Raw genomic sequence first — 19726 nt, 5'->3', positions numbered from 1 at the left:
TAACCAAACAAACAAACATCCATAAGGTTGTGTTCCTGGTGAAGACAACTGAAAAATATCATGGAAGATCTTCAGATCCTTAGATCTAGCTGAATGAAACTCATCTGCTGATTCTAATGACTGCTGATTTTGATAAGTGGATGGAAGTAATGCCCATGACATCTGTTCACCAGTTTCTATGTTATGTGACATGGCGTTATATATAACATTTTCTTTTATGGCTACTTTTAGCAGTTAATCAACCATTGGCAATTTCTTTCTACTGGAAGCAATGTGACAAATCAAGTGAAATAACTGATATCTGAAAAGACTTGTGTGCTTGTGATTGATCTTTAGGTCCATTAACATCACACAGAAAAATCTGTCTCACAGAAAAATTATTTGTCTTTATTTAATATTTACTTTCAACTGTGCTGTTTTTCATTTTGCTTTATCTATGCCGAGGAGAATACACAAATAATTGAGTGTGTAATTTGCTAAAACTGCATACTCAACAAGAACGCGATGGACTTGGCTTAAAATTTGAGAAATTTAAAATATAACATTAAAAAGAATAAAAAAACCCAAACAACAAAACAACCCCCCCCCCCCAAAAAAAATCCCCACAACAAAAGAAAAGAAAAGAAAAGAAAAGAAAAGAAAAGAGAAAGAAGGCAGAGGCAAATTGCCTTTGAGAGCCAGAAAGAATTTGATGAAAAGTATCTGGCTCCAACAGCTCTTGCCCCTCCTCCTGCCTCATAGGCATTATAGCTGCAAACCTGCAAAGGGCAAGACCTTTACTCTTGCCAGAAATGCTTAGCAAAAGATGAAGAAATCCAGCAAATGAATGAGAAGGTTTGCACACTGGAAGAGAAGATTCAAGCTCTCCAAAAACAGTAGTCTGACTGAGGTAAAATATTTTCTTTTCTGAATTATTGTTAAAAGTACCCATTGGCTATGTTAAAATTATCAGGGAATACGATTGATTGTGACCTCCCACATGACAATGAAGCTAGTATGCAGTGTGGGCACTCATTTGCAACTCCTATCTTTTTTTTTTTAATTTAAAATACACATATTGAGCTAGAATGCCATTACACACCCAAAAGCGGCATCCAGTTTAATGTTGGAGCATATGTAGGTTTTAGTGTGAACACCTGCATCTTCCTAATCAAGACAAATACTTGAATATTGTAGTTGTGAGCAGCAGAGGGCTCAGTTAATATATGAGATACAAATATTAAAATTACATTTAAAAAAAAAACTAAAACAAAGTAAGAAGATGCAGAGAATGTTCATTTTGATTATTAAGAGACACTGTCTTATTACCATGTCTTTAGCACTGCATTATTGTGGTAAGTCATTTTTTGACAACAAAATACTCCACCTGAAAACCTTTACTAGCATAAACTGGCCTTCAAATGAAACCTCATTTAATCATTGCGAGTTGGAGAATGCCAGTATAACATATAACATAATGACTTCAACGCATCACTAGTATATCGTTCTTATATTTCATACATCACTAGTGTATCATTCTCATATTCTCACTGGTGAATCAGTCTCATATTTTGTACATCACCAGTAAATCATTCTCTTATTTCAGACATCATTAGTATATCATTTCCATATTTCCGATTATTCTTGGAGCTGATCAGGAGTCCCTCTAACTGCCAGGTTTTCACTCCCTCCCTTTACTGGCCATTTTGAGTTCTGTTTTCATTGATTTCATCAGTGCCTTGGTTGCTTGGTTTAATCAGGTATTTATTGAGTCATGGGGTTCACCTATTTTGTCAATCAAGCCTGATTTTCTATTTGGAGAAGTATCACTGGTGGTCCTTGGGTTACTTTATGAAGTCTTGGACCGTTTCTCAATATGCGTTCTTCTCTGTACTTGCGTTCTCATGGACTTGTGAAACACCACCAGACACTGCCAAAGTACTGTTCCAGTTCAAAGTTCACATCTAGCCAAGTACAGATCAAATACCTGGATGTGTTCTTGATTCGAGGGTTTTATCAAGGATTTATCAGGAGGTGACTTGTGTGGACTTGGGTAGTCAAGTTTCTCAGAATGCATTTCACACAAAGTCTGGACTCCTGAGCTGAACTTAGCAAGCCTGTACTCCCAAGAATGGGAGTTCGTATTTGACGTACTCTGTATTGAGAAATGGCTTTGGTTTAAGTTGAGTTAACCTTCATCTTGTTTTGCAGTTACTTTGATTTTCGTGACTGGGTGTCTGTAACCTGCCCCCTTCCTGCTTTGTAGAAACAAAGACACCAGCTTCACCATCAAGAAAATGATTGACGGCTTCTCTAAACCAGCTGACCTAAATGGCCATACAACTTCATAGTTGGTGAAACAGCCAGTTTTGGCTGCATTGAGATACGAGTATTTCTCAGAACTTAGTTTTACTGTGACCATTGCAAATAGTTCCATTTAAAGTTTTATTTTTCATTTGAAACATTTAAATTGTGAGTATATTATTTGCAATTCTGACAGCATTATGTGTGTAGCACTTTTTGTAGTATATCTTGAATAACATCTTAAAGGCTGATTAATAATTAAATAAAAAAGTACTTATCTGAAGTGTTTTTTTTCTTTTCCGTTTTGTCATTTGATGACTAATGTATTCAATGAATAATCTTAAAATGAAAGACTCCAACAAAGCAGTGAACTTTAAAATCCATGTGTCAAGGAGGGCCACTGAGCTCCATGGGGTTTAAAAAGGTATGTTTTGATTATTCTATTGCATGTGGAATGGAACAGAATAGAATGTTTCCATTATGTTGGGCTTGATGTGGACTTTGAATGGCTCCATCTTTACACAGTATAGATCTTTGTGAGGGACCATTGTGAGTCCAGTAATTTATCCTGCTGTGGTAGTGGTAGAATGATTTCCATACTATAACTGAATCAAAGACTATTCAAGGCTATTCTCTATGTTAGATTTGAAAAAGAAATTGCAACCTTTTAGGCAAAGAACATCAAGAAATAATTCTTGTGTTTTTCTTCCAAGACAACATCAGCTTATTAATATTGAATGCAGCCTAGGATACAGTTCTGTTTAGGTTGTCACAACCCTGGCAGAATTTGAAGAACATTTTTTGTCATAAATGACTGATCACACAAAAACTTTTTCTTAATTTAACAATATTGTTCTGATGAACTATTATTCTGATTTTCTTACACTATCTTTATTTTAGAAATAACCCTCAATGAACCCAGTAAGTGATGCTAGAAACAGCTTGGATGAGAAAATGTGACCACCCTGGGATATGAGAATTTTAAGCCACCCCTGAAATTCAAATGCCACATACTAAAACATACTGTAAAACAGAAGATTGCTAATAACTCCATGCAGCTGAGATGTGCTGCAAGTTCAGACATCACAATGGACTAAGCATCAATTTTATCTATCCTCCTTTTCAGCTCACGTCACTTCTGTTGTAACAAACTACTACCAGCCAAAAGTAATGACACATTCAGGTATTGTAAAGTAATAACACATTCAGGTATTGTAAAGTAATAACACATTTAGTTGTTGTAAAGTAAAAACATGTTCAGGTGTTGTAAAGTAATAACACATTCAGGTATTGTAAAGTAATAACACATTCAGGTATTGTAACAATTCTCAGTATTTGTATTGTGGAGTACTGATCACTTGACCTTTTTCATTGAAAATGGTGGATACAGGCAATGTGCAACTGATGAATGCATTTTGTCATAAATGTGCATAAATGTCAGTATGTTTACAATTTCAATATGTCAATAGTCTTTTCCATTTTTTTTAGTACATTAAGAGGGGGAGGGGGACACATCTGAGGATGTAAACTACAAACCTCCAAACCCACATATTTCCCAAGCCTAAGTTAGTCAACTACAACACAGTTAGCTACTTTGAACTCTGTTAGGCTTTACATTTACTAAACCAGATGTTCAGATGCTTACAGCAGATGTTCAAAAAAACAAACAAACAAACACAGGGTATGTGTGGAGAGACCACTGTGAAAATGATGAAGTTAAACACAGAGTCTGGTACAATATCTAAGTCAGTTCTAGAGAGCAGTAATCAGAGATGGGCACAAATACATCAAACAGCATCTTGTTACAAATTACAAATACTTGCTCATCAAATGTATCAAAATAAAATACAAATTACTGGTGTGAGAAAAATATTTATTTAAAATACAAGTAATTTGTGATTTGAAAATACAAAAATAGATACAGAATGATCTGTAACACTATTTTAGGCATTTAGCAGATGCCTTTTTCAGGAGCGATTTACAATAAGTGCAACAGTAGAGTAAGCTTATTTCCTAGATCTCTAACTTTACAAGTAGTCATTTGAAGAAGTGCAACACATTTAGTATAAGAGATTAACCGCTATGCGTAAAAATGCCTACATTTTTCCGTTAGAAATGAAGTTTGTCCTTAGGAACAAAAGTAGCTAGCCTGATTTATCACTAATGAAGGCTTCCATAAGAGTAACCACAAGTTGCCACTGTCCCTGGCTGTCTGAGCACGCCTGTGGCGTTAGCTAGCATGCCACTAGCAAGCTAGCGAGTAAATTCACAAGTTTTAGAGCACAGCAATTTGCTAATTGCTCTGTTATTCTGTCCTATAATGACATTCAGTGAGCAATATCTGATAGTGTATTTCACTACATACTTTACCTTAAGGCAGTGGTTCTCAACTCCAGACCTCAGGGCCCACTGACCTGCACGTCTTTGTTTTAACTCTTCATTAGCACAGTTAATTGAGCTAAGGGCTTGATGATTAATTGATCAGTGAAATCAGGTGTGTCAGTCCTGAGCTCAGGAGAGTTAAAACAAAGACGTGTAGGACAGTGGGCCCCCCGGACTGGAGTTGAGAACCACTGCCTCAAGGCAACTGGCACCGAGCTCCAAAGCAGCTTCTTTTGTTGTGTTACTGGTCATGAAGAAAACAAACAGTTCACAACGAGTGCGCTGGACCCAACAGGATGAGTCACGTGATTCACTTGCATAGCCAAAGACTGTGATAGGCTATATCTAGTAGTCCTATAGTTAGTAGTCCTATAGTAGGCCTGGTGATGAAAGTTCTTGTCTTACTTGAGAATAAAATGACATATTTGATTGAATTTTGTGCATTTAAAATGCTTAAAATACTCAATCTCTCAAAGTATTTTGTTACAAATTACATCTGATTAATTTCCATTCAGCAAAACAGATATTATAAAATACTCAAAAATAATTAAATATGTATTTTAAATACATTTAATTGAAATACTGCCCATCTCTGGCAGTAATTAGATTGGATTTGTAGTGTGCTGTCAAACTTTCGATCTCACATGTTTAAAAAAAAAGGCTGTGTACACCACTGTCAGTCATCATAGATGAGCAAGAAAATTATTCTTTATGTTGTAAAAGGATTTCGGTCATCTTATGGTCTCTCTCCATGACATTGGTAAGTCTGTCTTGAGATGCAGTATATTCTTTGCTCTGCTCTTAAGCAAACTAATTAACGTAGGGCTAGCAGCCTGAGCAGCACTGCCTCTGGTACACTCCAGTATAGCCTCAGGAGTGAGAAATGATGACCAGTTTCGCTTATTCATTTTTCACCAAATGTGTGCAGATGAAGTCCTTGCTGATGACATTGTCTGCATTGTCACTTCTCTATTTGAAGTCAGGTTGGTTCATAAAAGTCAGAAACCGTATTGTTAAAGAAGCTAACCAGATCATTAATCTTATTTTCACCCAATTCTTTAAATGAATCAAAAGTAAAAGCTGTTATTGCATATTTTCACTAGTTTAGTCTGTAGCCACTATGATGTTAATCAAAGATAAGGAGCACTCCTTTGGATCTGGGCAATCTGAAGCAAAGAAAATGTGAAAATTGCTTTTTAGCAATGGCAGCTGTAAAGTAAAGGGAGTAGAACAAAGCGAGCTACAACTCCAGAGGCCTCATTAGGGGTGTGCGTGTGTGTGTGTGTGTGTGTGTGGGGGGGGGGGGGGCATTGCCTTAATCTTTCTCATTTTATTGGTGCATTTATATTTCATCAGTATATTTTATTGAACTGAGGCATTAAAACTCAAAACTCACACCTCACACCGGGTCTGATTCCTTTCTGTGTGGAGTTGGCATGTTCTCCCTGTATCTGCGTGAGTTTCCTCCCACAGTCAAAAGACATGCAAGTCTGGCGAATTAGAGACACTAAACTGCCCCTAGGTGTGAATGTGTGTTTGTCTGTATGTCTGCCCTGCGATGGACTGGCGGCCAGTCCAGAGTGTTTCCCCGCCTGTCTCCCAATGAGCGCTGGGATAGACTCTTGCACCCCGCGACCCTAATCAGGATTAGCAGCTTTGAAAATAAATGAATGAACACGCTTCAGGATTGGCAGAGCAGCGCAAAATGTAAAATATCTCAATAGTGCCATCTGCTGTTCAAAAAAGTCAATTTCATCTAACCCATACAATCCATGATAAACTGACTACACTGACTAAACTAGATTACACTGTTCAGAATAGAGGTGGGAAACAAGGAGGAGAACTGTATGAGTCAGAAGGCAGTGATTGTATTGACTTGAGTATATGATGCGATTTTAATTTTTGGACTTGAGATTGAATTTAATAAAGTGGGGGGGGGGGGGGGGGGGGGGGGGGAGAAAAAGTAAGATCTTCTCCTGGTGTGCCAGTGCCTTCCTCCAGAATCAGAGAATTTCTTTTTCTTCAGACATTTTGCTCTGTGGTAGATTCGTCCCACAGGGCCACAGACTTGTAAAATTGTGTTCAAACTTTAATCTTCGACATGTGTTTTCACCCTCTCACAAGCCCTTTTGTGCTGTGATATGCTGAGTCATTTCTGCTTGTGTAGGAGTGCACACGCGATTTGTTTGGCAAGGGACCTGCTTTTTCTAACTCTGTGTCCCCACAACTCTGTGAACACATCTCTGATTTTCTTTACATACCCAGGCAGCCTGCTCTCTTTCAGAGACTCTAAAGTCTGAGAATTCACTTGAAACAGAGCAGGGTTTTGTTAGTCATATGACATTTTCCTTCCACTTCTATGGACTGGGGCCAACACAATGCACCCTGACCTACACCTCTAACAGGCGGTTGGTTAATCTACAACTGCAGAAGGACATTAAAATTTCGCTCTCCTCTGATCCTATGATGCATTCACAAAACTCCCCTGAGGACAGAAACATGGCTGAGCGATGTTTTGAAGGTAAAGCGCACGCTGTCGCTTACAAACGCTACCGGGTTTCCCCTCCGCAAGAGCTGATGGATGAAGTGCTGCACTTCCTTGAAAAGAGGGTAGGCTGTGTGTTTGTGTGTGTGTGTGTGTGTGTGTGTGTGTTTCTTTGAGGTGTGGTCCCTGTAAGTTAACGAATATGTGCTAAGCTGACCTTGTGGAGACTAAACTTTATGTCCCTGTGGATTTATCTATGGGTGACACACAGACGTAGGAAGTGTCAAAAAGTGACAACATGTTGCTTGGTTATAGTTAAGGACAGAAATAAGGTTGGGCGTATGGGCCCGTAGGTAAAGTAACATCGCAGTCAATGGAACATACCCAAAGAATTTTGTGAAATATTTTAATGAGTAAGAAAATATTGTCATTCACTGCATCATGACTCTTCTGTATTAGCACAGAGTAGTTCACAATTATTGTGTCACTATAATAAAATTTTACTCTTTGCCACCCTTTTCTTTTTATTCTTCTAAAATTTCAATAGCTTTTGTCTAAAGAGAATTTAATGTTAGTCTTCAAGCGAGTTTTCTTCTGGTGGCATCTCAGTTGCCAATTGGAAACACTAATTTTGGGAACATTCTTTATCTTCTCTAACTTTTTGGAAAATTGCTGTAACTGTATTGATTTAATCTTTAACCCTTCATTATTTTATTCCTTCCAAAACAAGGAGATGTTTCCACTGTTCAGCTGCCAACACTACTGGGGTCTCCAGACACTTTTTGAAGTGATGTATTTATAAAAAACAAACAAACAAAAAAAAACAGTACTACAAAAAAAGGATGCTAAAGCAGAGGTTCCCTGTGTTTTTACAGAGTGAGAGACTGTTTAACCTGGCTGTGGATGTGGGGTGTGGCTCAGGACAAGGTACAGTTCTCCTGGCCCCTCACTTCACCACGGTGGTGGGCACAGACATCAGCCCTGCCCAGATAGAGCAGGCTAAATCGCATGATCATGCATCCAACGTCTCCTACAGGTCAGCACTTCTCAGTGGGAGGAGCTTATGTTCTGGCTGACACAGACAGTCAGAATCGGTTCAGTCAGCTGGAGCAGCTTGGACACCTGTAGTTGTGCCTAGTTAGTGGGAAGGGTTTAGACCCACTAAAGGCAGAATTTTACAGTGAACTGCATTGCTGTGGTGGTGAGGTCAGTCCCTTAGCTGTAGGCAGACTTTCACTTTGTGAGCTGTGGAATTTTTTTTGTCATACTGCAAAACACCTCATTCAAGGCTCTAATGCATAATATATTCCAGAGTCTTAGATTAGTCCTTAAACTCAGTTCTGCTGTGTCGCTCTTTTATTCATTTGTCTGTGCAATACAAATGCTATAAAACATCTGGTATGCTTAGAGTGACCTCTAATGGTTGCTTGCAGAAACACAACTCAACAAAAATGATTTCTGATCACAAACCCTTTAGCCTCTCACAAAAAATGTATGGTCTCTAGACGATATTGCTAATGCTATTGCTAATATTAACAATTCGAATTATCTGATGGTACATAAGAATCATAGCAAACTGAACTGAAATGAGCGAATGTGAAACGGTAACAAAGTCAGCAAGATGCATTGTGTGCAAGCAAAGAATTAGATAACCCATAAGATTAATGATTGTTTTCTTGAAGCAAAATGAGTAAAACAGAATAGATATCATGAGTTAAAGAGCAAACAGAAAGAAAGTAATCAAATCAGACAAATCAGTTGATGTATTGTTTGAGTACAGCACAATAAGGATTGGATTTAAAGCTTTATTTAAAGGTCTTTCTTGCCATAAACTTGCCCAGGCAGTGCCCAGCTGAGGAGCTGCCCTTTGAGAGTGGCACAGTTGACTTGGTGACGTCCATGACTGCGGCACACTGGTTCGATCGTCCACGTTTCCTGCGGGAGGCGGACAGGATCCTGAAGCTGGGTGGATGCATAGCCCTGATTAGTTACACCCTGAATATGGAGCTGGAGTTCAGAGAAAACGATGCTGAGCTCAACAGGATCTGTCAGGAGGTTAGGGAAGGGGGCTGACAGTGATTGTACAAAACCGTCTGTGGGGTAACAGTTGTGTTTAACTGTCTCAGATTTTAATTTCACTTTTTTACTTGCTCAACTTTTCTTTCTTTTTATTTGGCCCAACACTGAATTTGACCATAGCACTTATACCACAGACAGCTCCTTAACGACTACATGCTTGGATTGGATTTTACCTCACTTGGAAGCTTTGGATAAAAGTGTCTGCTAAATGCACAAATACAATGCAGATGTAATGTAATTTATTTTTTAAGGCATTGTTAAGTGTATGGCCCTAAAGCCATTAATCAAATCCCTCATGAACACTCACACACATGCATAACATCTAAAAATCACACTACAGTGCATAAGTCTTTGGAGAACCTGGTGTGATTATGCAGCTTTGTCAGGAATTTCACTGGTAACTTTTGTGAGCAAACAAACGCTCAAAGATTTCAAATATCTTCTCGTTTTGTTTGAATCAGTTCTACACTGCCTTGCTGCCTTTTCGCAGTAGCTATTTGGGCCCCAGTTCTCTTGACCGTTATAAAGAGATGTATGAGTCCATTCCCTACCAAAATAAAGAGTGGTAAGTGTGTGCCCCACGAGACCTTCATTAAGAGCAAATTTCTATATGTTCATTTATTCAGTGTTTGTGTCCACAGCACGATGGTTTGAATAGCATATATATATATATATATATATATATATATATATATATATATATATATATATATATATATACACACACACACACACACACACATATACACACACACACATACATGCATACATACACATACACACATATATAGATATTGTGTGTGTGTGTGTGTGTAAATTTAGAAAAAATTTACCCATAGACCTATATCTCTCCTGAGTAATTCAGGGTGCTTTTTTCATTCTTTCTTTATCCAGGCATGAGTGTCTCAGGGTTAGGAGGAAGATGCCATTGACTGACTACATTGGTATGGTTGAGACGTTCTCCAGCTATCAGGCTTTACTGAAGAAGGATCCGGCGCAGGCTCAGAAGCTGTCTGAGGAAATCATGGACAAGTGAGATCACACATACAACCTCAGTCATGCTCAACTTAACTCCTGTACACTTTCCATAAGCAGTTCGGATTTCAAAACAATTTAAATATTCAAGTAGCTTTCTAAATGTTCCCTGTTAGAGGGTAGGGGATTTCATACAATACTGAATAATAATTTTTGCTGATGTTTTATTGACTAAATAAATAGCACTAAAGACTTCAAGTGACTGGATATAGAGACATATATAGAATCAACACATCATACTTCAAAGCACACATGTGCACAACAGAGGACTGTCCAAAAAGATGTTTATGACACATGGAAGCTCATGGTTACTTTTGTAAAGGCAGTGGATGTTGTGTGATAGTATGAAGAGCAATTACTGCTTTTCATGGAGTCATGTCAAACAATAGATACTGTGTAGACTTCATGTAGTTATAACACATAGTTCAGGTACGTTTGATAAATGGTTTATAGATGTTTTACATACATTTCCCCATACATTTTACATTGATCTGTCTAATGCTTTCTCTCCAGGCTGTTGAATGCGATGGGGACCTCCTCAGCAGACACAGAAGTGACAGTTGTGATTAAGTATTTTTACTTACTGGCTTCAAAGGATAAAACAGACTGAATGGTTAACTCTCTGGGAATATGTACATGACCTCAGCTTTCTCACGCTCACAGAAAAGGAATTATTCATTATTTCCTTGACTGAGCAAATTAAAATAAGACCCTGAGAACATGTTTTGTACAAGGTTTTGTGCAAATAAAATAATCATTCTTTCTGTGAACGACATGATCTTTTCAATATACTTGAAGCTGTATGCTATTTTGTGTGTAAAATTATGCATCTGGAATTATGAAATCGAAGTATGAGTGTGGAGAAGAAACATAAAGTGTAAACGCTGCCTTTTAGGTTTTAAAAACTGGCACTGTAATTGTATTTAATTAAATATATTAGTTTAATTACTGTGGCTTGATGTGTTGTCGATGTTAACGAACCTGTTTTTAAATGCAAAACATACTCACCAAACCACAGCGAGGCGGAACCATGAATTAGTTTTTGTATGTAGTCGGACGAAAGTTTCATAGTCTGCAGTTACACTTCCGTTTCTGACATTGATCTGCCGGAGGTGTTTATGAAAGTTAACGTCAGCTAACCCTAACCATTCAATTGTTGCCTTTTGTTTTCTTCATTTGATTGACTTGATTTGCCTTTCTAGCTTTAGTGATTATCCCAGGGGGAGACTCGTGGTTTTATTGTGGAATCTTGATTATGGTGTAAAAGGAACAATCTCTTTCTCCGATACTGCAGCAGGTACTGTCGCTAGCGCTACTTAGCTTAGTTAGCTATCATTTACCCTCTCTCTCTTAAATGAGTTACTGACCTGCGTAGATGTCGCTTACAGTTGACAACAATAATTTAGGATAATTCAGTGTTGAACTTTCACACAAGTACATGTTTTTATTCTGATGGCACCTAACGTTATTTTGCGCAAGTAAGAGATTACTTCTTTCGTCATACGTTTTTTCAATCATTTAATACCTATCTTTAGCGTGCAAGGATATTAGGTCTGCTAGCTTTGACTGGCAAGAGCCTAAAAACCAGTAGTTTGGTGGTGATTTTAGCATATTAGTAGACCACATAACGTATGATGTGACACGCTTCCCAGCATGATTCCTTGATTGCTAACATTCCAAACCGGATGAGCTTAACGAGTTAGCAGCTGCTGAGGATCGTGCAGTCCTTTGTTTTTAATATTTAGGAATGACAAAGCTTTGTCACTTGGTAGGACTATACGAATGTCTCTTAATCGGTGGACTGGTGTATTAGCCGAGGTTCACTTTTGAAGCGTGAGTGAGTGTTCGCGATTGTTCAGCCTGTGTTTTGCATACTGCAGCACTTTGGGTGTGAGTTGAGCAGCTGCCACAGATGCTTTGTCCTTAAATCAATAACGACGTTTTTAAAAGCACTGACGGGTTATCATATCCGTAGAAGTTTAGGACTTTTCTGAAGTTACTGATTTGGTTAAATCGGCCTCTCCTTTGGACTGCCGGGTGACGGCGTAGTATGTCCCAATCAAAGTGCCTTGAGTTTTCTCCGACTGTATTTTTGCTGTTGCATAGCAAATATGTGTCAGATTGTAGGACACTCTCTTGTTATTCAGTGTGATGGCGGGACACCTGTGTCGTGCCTTCCTGAGGAAGTTGACAGGAAACCTGTTGCCTCATAACGGCCTTCGTTTCGCTTTAACTCACACCTGAACCGCATAATCTTTTTTTTGTTGTTGTTTTCCTCTGGGGACATTGTTGCAACACAGTTTGGAGATTTGAAACGTAAACGTTATCACTGGACACAATGCCAGTAGCAAACAATTTCAACAGAGAATTTACAACAACGTCTTGAAGCTTTAGCGTTCTTTCTCTTAATTTCTTATAGTTCAGATTACAGGTTGTTACCATGACATTTAAAATTAAGATAGCTCTTGTAACTGAAGTACACTCAGTTGTTTTGTTGCACCACTAGGAGTGGGGTATCTTGGTATTTCTCATAAGGTTGCGTTCTCATATCTTCCGGTGTCTCTCCGTGCAGGTGTGGGTGTGGGCCGGCCATGCTGACGCTGGCGAGTAAGCTGAAGAGGGATGAGGGTGTTAGGGCTGGCCGGGCCCCTGGAGCACCCTCTGACTCTTCTCACAGGGTTTCCATTCGGGACCGACTGCTCATCAAAGGTATGGAACCCTACGACTCTATAATACAAGTCTAGATTTTGCTTAGACCTGTATCAGCTCAAGTGTGATCGTGTCTAAATGTAGGATCTGATGGGCTGAAGTATGCTGGTCTCCACTCTGTGGCGAAGATGCACTATAGGCAGGCGACAGGTATAAGTCTGCAGGCTGTAACTGTGTGATGGGAGTTATCCATCTTTAAATATTTCCCTCAACACTTTAGAAAGCGTTGACTGGATACCTAGTCTAATAAGTCCTTATTAGTCCTCAGAAAGCATACTTTACTAACTATGCTTTACAGCTGAATAGATGTATATTTGATTTCTGTTACACTTCAGACAGAACGCACCATGACTTGTAATCATTAAAACTGTTGTTTTTCCAGTCTGACATGGAGACTGGATCATTGAATGATTCACATATGTTAAATACATAAACATTTCAGGTATTTCCAGACATGTGTTATGGGCTAGAATAGGAGAGGTCTATTTATAACTGTCACAGAGGAGGGGACAGTTCAGGGCGTGGGCTAGACTTAAAGGACAACTCCTGAATATCCAGTAGAGTATGAAATTGGCCACTGTGAGTTTCAGCAGATAAGTATTTACTAATATTTTCTGTGTATAATTTGATATTCTGGATGTATATCATCCTGTCTGAAAGACCAGGAGTAAAAGATGCTACGTAGCCCCCCTTCTTCAAGAAGGAATGAGAACATTTTAAGCCTTGTATAGACAAGTAATGAATGTGTGTGTGTGTGTGTGTGTGTGTGTCTTTCACCCTCTTAGAAATTCTTAGCCGTGACCACTAATTGAAAAGTTAACCAGTGTGGTTCTGATTGTGCTTTAAGTCATTGCACAAATTGTGTGTTTTGGTGAAATTAGAAAAGGCTGCCAGAAAAAAAACCCCCATAGAAATCTGGGTATTTGATTTGAAGAAAACATTTGAAATACTGAAAATGTTGAAGTAAAGGAAAAAACAAGCTCATATGTCAGAAGGTGTGAAGAACCCTTTTGTTCTTTGGTGTGTCAAGCTTTTATTTTATATGAAAGAGGTTCATTGAAAGAATCGTTCTGTAATCCACAGTATGTGTATGTATATATTTTTTTCCCTTTTCTTCAGCTTAGGGTTAAGCATTTGATACTTAAGTTAATATTTAGTGGAACAAAAAGAGCAGAGTACACAGTGCTTTTTCATTCCCACGTTTACTGATGAAATGTATGTTTTGTGTTGAGGATGTTTTTTTTTCTGATTTAAAGCTTTCTCAGAAGCCTGTTAGTAAACTTTGCCCTCACTAGCCACAGCTACAGAACAGTGAAATGATTGTACCTTTCTGGTCTTGGTGTTGAAACAGTTTGCAAGGATTTTAAACAGTTTGTTGGGAAGCCCGATACTAGAAGGGATTTGTTTTTAATGTTCTCCGCTCTCTCTCTTTCTCTCTTTGGATTTGGACTTGCAGAAGTTGCAGAACTAGAGGCCAACCTTCCCAGTGAGTACACCCCTGTTATTTTGGTCGTGCGTTCTCCCAGTTCAGAGTTCCAGTTTCTCTCACCCCTAGCTTTTTTGAACTGGAGGTGGTCACTGCTTTTAACACGAGATGGTTCTGGTGCTTTAATGTTGTTACTGATGGTTACTATGTTTACCTCACTTTAGATACATGTAAAGTCACCTTTCCCGATGTGAACAAGCTTCACTACTTCCAACTGGCAATTTCCCCAGGTGACAGACCTATTCTCTCTTTTTCTCTCTCTCTCTCTCTCTTTCACAGACACAAACATACACACCCTCTCTCTCTCTCTCTCTCTCTCTCTCTCTCTCTGTCTCTTTCTCAATGCTGTTTCGCTGTTTTCAGGAAGTAGTATTAGTCATAGGAATTCTTTCACTGCAGATTCCTTGGAAGTGGCTGACTGATTTGTTTTTATTTCAGTGTCTGAAAAAGAGGAAGCTTGGTCGAGAGTAGAAGTCTTTAATGCAGTTTAGTTTAAATAGTTAATGTATTACTTTTAAGTTATTTGAGGCTAAAATTGGTTGATTGCAGCTAATTATTAGTTCACATTAAAGCAACAGATTTTTGAGCTGTCTGATATGAAAGCTTTCTTACTCTTTTTTTTTTTCTTTTTCTGTATCCTCTTAGAGTCCTGTATATCTGTGGGCTTTGAATCATAATGTATTTGGCTTTGCCAGTTGGCAGTGTTGCATGAGTGGAACATTAATGAGAGTAACCTGCATGTCGCCAAATGAAACAAGTTAAACAAGGCATTTCTAACCTCCACCGTGAGAACAAGTTTAGGGTTGAAGCACCACATCTCTACATGTACTGGTCTGGCACCACACAGACTGTTAAAGTTCTAAGAATTGATCTGGTTTCCTGGCAGTTTGTGTGGTTTTCTCGTGCTTTTCACGGCAGGCATAGAACTAGTCAGCTAGTTCAGCCAAGTATGAGTAAGTTTTTAGCGCTCAATTTTTTCCGTCACCATTGTAAACATCTCCTGGCTCTTTTGAGAGATTTTAATAACGAATGTCCACTTCAGTGTGAATGTGCTGTGGCTATCAGTTAAACCTGAAAATGTTTTACAGATGAAGGCTATTACCAAGGTGGAAAGTTCCAGTTTGAAATTGACGTTCCCGATGCCTATAATATGGTGGTAAGTCGTCTTTTCACGTCTCATGAACTCACTCAATGAGATGAAACTGGTGGTTATCGCCTTAAGCCTCTTGTTCTGACTACAGCTGTTGCAATAAACGCTATGCAAATAAGAATGAATCGAAATGCTAGTGTGAACTGGCTCTGCTAGATTTTGATTTTCCGTTCATCAACAGTTGTTGCGAGTGCACACTGGTTTCATCAACATGAAGGAAAATGAAATACAATCGGGAAACAGACACACTCCAGTTTCTATCGTTCATAATCGCTTCATTTTTTCATCTTCCTTTCAGCCTCCCAAAGTCAAATGTCTGACGAGAATTTGGCATCCAAACATCGCCGAGACTGGGGAGATTTGTCTTAGGTAATATAGTCCTTACACACACACACACACACACACACACACACACACACACACAATTCTTATGTATGATTTATATAAAACATTTGCTTGTCTTTAGGATATATCTGAAGTTGTATTGATAGCAGGTATGGTTTTACAATGGCTTCTCTTGTTTTTGGCCCTCTTTAGTCTACTGCGGGAACATTCAATTGATGGCACGGGATGGGCGCCAACGCGAACGCTAAAGGTGTGTCTAACTCTGGCACCGCCATGTGTAATATTCACCAACACTACAGCAGACCTTTAAATGTCAGACAATATATTTTGAAATACTCGTAATTACATTCTCTGAACACTCTTAAACAATGTCTTTACTCATGTGAGTGTGCGTGGGTTTGACTGTATGTGTGTATGTATGATTCAGTTTATGTTTTACACTTTCAGGACGTTGTGTGGGGACTGAACTCATTATTCACTGTAAGTTTCACATGTCTCTTTAACAGAGCAGAATTTAAATAAGACAGACTCTGTGATTTCAGAAAGATTGACTTCACCAAACAGCAAAATTAAATAAATAAATACATAAATATAGCCCCTTTAATGTATGGTCAAAGCTGTCTGGGTAATGGAAAGCACCTACATTCAGCTGGAACACGTCTCACTGCTGGCTCTTGGGAACTGATGGGCTGTATATTTTTGTTCTTGGCCGGTACTAAGTGATCCAAGTCACAGGTGCCAGAACAAACCTCACGTCACTTAAACAAATCACCTCTTTGAGCGTTTGCTGAAATCTTTTTGTCAAACTAAATGAATGCATTGAACAACCCCCTCTTCCCTCATTTATTAAATGTTTATTTATAGTAATTGTATATAATGCCTTATTTGTATATAATATTTAATGTATATAATGCCTGTCAGCTCCAACTCCAATTCAGATTCCCTGAACTTAATTGGAATTAACCATTAATTCACAGATTCCCAAAGTGAATTAGCATTAACCATTAATTCAGTGGTGAATTCCAGTTCAGTTTGGGGAATCCATTATTTAATGGTTAATTTATAGATCCCCTGAACTGAATTGGAATTAACCATTAATTCTCAAAAAAACACTAGGTTAATCAAACCAGTCCATCAGTATTGTTCAAACTGTATTGGGAATGACCGAGTGAGAAATGATCTCTTTTCTCTGTGCCAGGACCTTCTGAACTTTGACGACCCCTTGAATATTGATGCTGCGGAGCACCACTTACGGGACAAGGTACAAACATCTTTCCATTTTATCCATCCACCCATCCATCTGACCCTCCTTCCATGCATCTGTCCATCCATCCATCCCTCCATCCATCCATTTGTCCATCCATCATGTAGACCATTTTGCAGGAGGTTTGTTATTAGTGTGAAGTAGACCTTATTCCATGAATTTTCCCAGTACTCCATGAAACAACACATTGAAAGGTAATTTTTTTTTTATGTCAGGTATTCATGTAGGATAAGGTACACTTTAATGAATCCACCGAACACACAACTCCACAATGATTAATGTGGATTAAAGTTAATTTTTTGTGTCAAAAATGAGTTTTCTTTTGCTCTTTCGCTGCTTTCAGGAGGACTTTCGAAGCAAAGTTCAGGATTTCATCAAGAACTATGCCAGATGATGACTGCATTGGCTGGGTCTGCTGCACTGACTGACCTGCATCTGCACAGCTGCCTGCCAGCCTTCACAATTCCAGACTGCAAACGTATCAAAAGACAAGGAAACTCCCCCGAAACATACAATCACAAATTAAAAAAACAAAAACAAACAAACAAAAAAAAACAAAAAAAAAGAAAGAGAGAAATATGCTTTATCACTCTGCTATGGATTGTATTGCAGATCCCCACTGAGAATGATGGGTTGTCAGATCTTTCTATCTATGTGTCTTCACTTCAATGCTCAGGGCTGTATGACAATGCCCAGTTTTGCTACTTTGGCTGGCTTTCTCAACCGGTTTGCTTTCAAAATCGATAAAGAAAAAAAAAGACAAACAAAAACCAAAACCATCTGCTGGTCCTGACAATGATGAGACTGATGTCATTTTCCCATGCCAGTGCCTCTGTATCCTCACTACATGTTAACTGATACGTCAGTTACGTTGACGAAACATTTTCCCCTCCTCCTCCTCTTCCTCCCCCTCCTGATAGGCTACAAATTTTACACCTTAGCGCCTACAAATTCCAGAATTCATCAGCAGTGATGTCATAATTGCATCACTCATTGAGATCATCACTTGTGGGAAGGACCCTGATGTTGTATACTTGGCCAGTAAGATGCCTGAGTCTAGGTTCAACAACAAAAATTTGGAGGGGGGAAGGGGAGGGGGTTCAGTGAAAAGGAGGGCTACGTAAAAGACCCATCACCTTCGTACATTAGAGCTCCTCCTTGATTGTCAGTCACGTGAGTCTCTGCCCTCATTTTAACCATGCTGTTCACATATTGTCACACACATGTGTCGGTGTCTTTGGCTGATCCTCTGTCTGACATAAAGATTAAAAAAAGGAAAACAAAAACAGACTGTAACAGTTGGAATGAGAATGTGGAATTTGCTCTCATCTGCGACGTTTTGTCAGCATGAGGCGTTTGCATATGTGTTCAGCTTTACAGATGTGTGCATGTTAATCGTCGCGTGTACGTGTATACATGTATGCTAGTGCTCTGTGCATATGTGTGTGAGTGTGTATGTGAGCGTGTGTGTGTGTGTGTGTGTGTGTGTGTGTGTGTGTGTGTGTGTAGTAAGCAGAGAGAATGAATGATACCTGATTTGGTAGCATGCACTGGGCCACTGATCTGCTCAGCCACAAAAAAAAGCCTATGAAGCTAGTGAGGATTTACAACATTATTTAAATGTCTACTTTTGTTTTTTTTTTCCTTTTTTTCTCTCTTAGAGTTGTACATCCATTTGTAAAGTATATTAAAGAGGAATTCTACTATTAAAAAGATAACCTGTTGCATGCTTTTGTTCATTCATCTCAACATAACGATTCTCAGTTCTACTCAGAACTCTGCATCCCAGCAGTCTCAATAATTAATCTCCTGTAATGACTGTAATATTTGATTTGTCATTGCGTTATCAGACAACATTTAAATCTATAGGAGATGTTTTGTGATGTACCATAATGGTATCGTTAAGGGGGATGGGCATCCTAGTTCATTCCTTAAGGTTGTAGGTCATTTGGTTTAGAGAGAAAACATCGACTGCACATTGTGTCACAGTGAAAGATCGTCCCAGTGTGTATAAATCTGATCAACAAGCAGCAGCATGTACAAAAAAATAGTAATGATCTTTGACACACTTTGTTTGAAATTACAGCTCAAAAATGCAGAACTGATATATAATCTAAGAATAAATCCATGAAAAATCCATAGTCATCTGAGGTCAACACACAGGAATTTCGTGGAATTTCACTTTGTACAATATCAAAGGCTGATGGGAGATCAAGAGTCTAAACTGGGCAGAAGAAACAGGTAATTTTCTGCTCTTAACACAGACCCTGTTCCATCATATCACATCTAAAATGCATTTTAAAAGTCTGTTTGAAGTTGGTTGCTTTAAAATTCTTTAATACACATTATTGTTTTTCAAAAGCAGCTTTGCTGAGACATCTGAGGGTTTTGGAATATGGCCTGGTAATAAAAACTGCAGTTTTTACCTAATGTGATTGGGCAGTTATGTCATGTGATCAAAAAGAGGAAAAAAGAGATGACAGCAGAAGTTCATTGACAGTTTAAATT

General features: G+C 38.6%; 2 protein-coding genes across 2 annotated transcripts; both read left to right on the top strand.

The window, feature by feature from the left end:
- The first annotated feature begins 6951 nt into the window (after nucleotides 1-6951).
- Nucleotides 6952-11173, top strand: si:ch211-93g23.2 (putative methyltransferase DDB_G0268948). The gene is made up of 6 exons (XM_030779967.1): nucleotides 6952-7275; nucleotides 8026-8186; nucleotides 8992-9205; nucleotides 9691-9794; nucleotides 10124-10261; nucleotides 10778-11173. Exons 1-6 carry the CDS (start codon nucleotides 7003-7005, stop codon nucleotides 10872-10874), a joined length of 987 nt encoding a protein of 328 aa, XP_030635827.1. The 5' UTR covers nucleotides 6952-7002; the 3' UTR covers nucleotides 10875-11173.
- Nucleotides 11174-11265: 92 nt separating this feature from the next.
- ube2f (ubiquitin-conjugating enzyme E2F (putative)) lies at nucleotides 11266-18696 on the top strand. The gene is made up of 10 exons (XM_030779968.1): nucleotides 11266-11561; nucleotides 12837-12973; nucleotides 14430-14459; nucleotides 14624-14689; nucleotides 15548-15615; nucleotides 15908-15978; nucleotides 16147-16204; nucleotides 16402-16434; nucleotides 17153-17215; nucleotides 17562-18696. Exons 2-10 carry the CDS (start codon nucleotides 12856-12858, stop codon nucleotides 17610-17612), a joined length of 558 nt encoding a protein of 185 aa, XP_030635828.1. The 5' UTR covers nucleotides 11266-11561; nucleotides 12837-12855; the 3' UTR covers nucleotides 17613-18696.
- The last annotated feature ends 1030 nt before the right edge of the window (nucleotides 18697-19726 follow it).

Source organism: Chanos chanos, chromosome 7, assembly GCF_902362185.1.
Source record: "Chanos chanos chromosome 7, fChaCha1.1, whole genome shotgun sequence".
NCBI lineage: Eukaryota > Metazoa > Chordata > Actinopteri > Gonorynchiformes > Chanidae > Chanos > Chanos chanos.
This window is presented reverse-complemented; position numbering and strand designations above follow the sequence as displayed.

What these genes read in the sequence shown, in the direction of transcription:
- si:ch211-93g23.2 (XM_030779967.1), top strand. Translation starts at nt 7,003, where the DNA reads ATGACATTTTCCTTCCACTTCTATGGACTGGGGCCAACACAATGCACC. An exon ending in TCAACAGGATCTGTCAGGAG is followed by an intron (nt 9,206 to 9,690) that starts GTTAGGGAAGGG and finishes TGTTTGAATCAG; the next exon opens with TTCTACACTGCCTTGCTGCC. An exon ending in CCCTACCAAAATAAAGAGTG is followed by an intron (nt 9,795 to 10,123) that starts GTAAGTGTGTGC and finishes TTCTTTATCCAG; the next exon opens with GCATGAGTGTCTCAGGGTTA.
- ube2f (XM_030779968.1), top strand. Translation starts at nt 12,856, where the DNA reads ATGCTGACGCTGGCGAGTAAGCTGAAGAGGGATGAGGGTGTTAGGGCT. An exon ending in ACTAGAGGCCAACCTTCCCA is followed by an intron (nt 14,460 to 14,623) that starts GTGAGTACACCC and finishes ACCTCACTTTAG; the next exon opens with ATACATGTAAAGTCACCTTT. An exon ending in ACTGGGGAGATTTGTCTTAG is followed by an intron (nt 15,979 to 16,146) that starts GTAATATAGTCC and finishes GGCCCTCTTTAG; the next exon opens with TCTACTGCGGGAACATTCAA.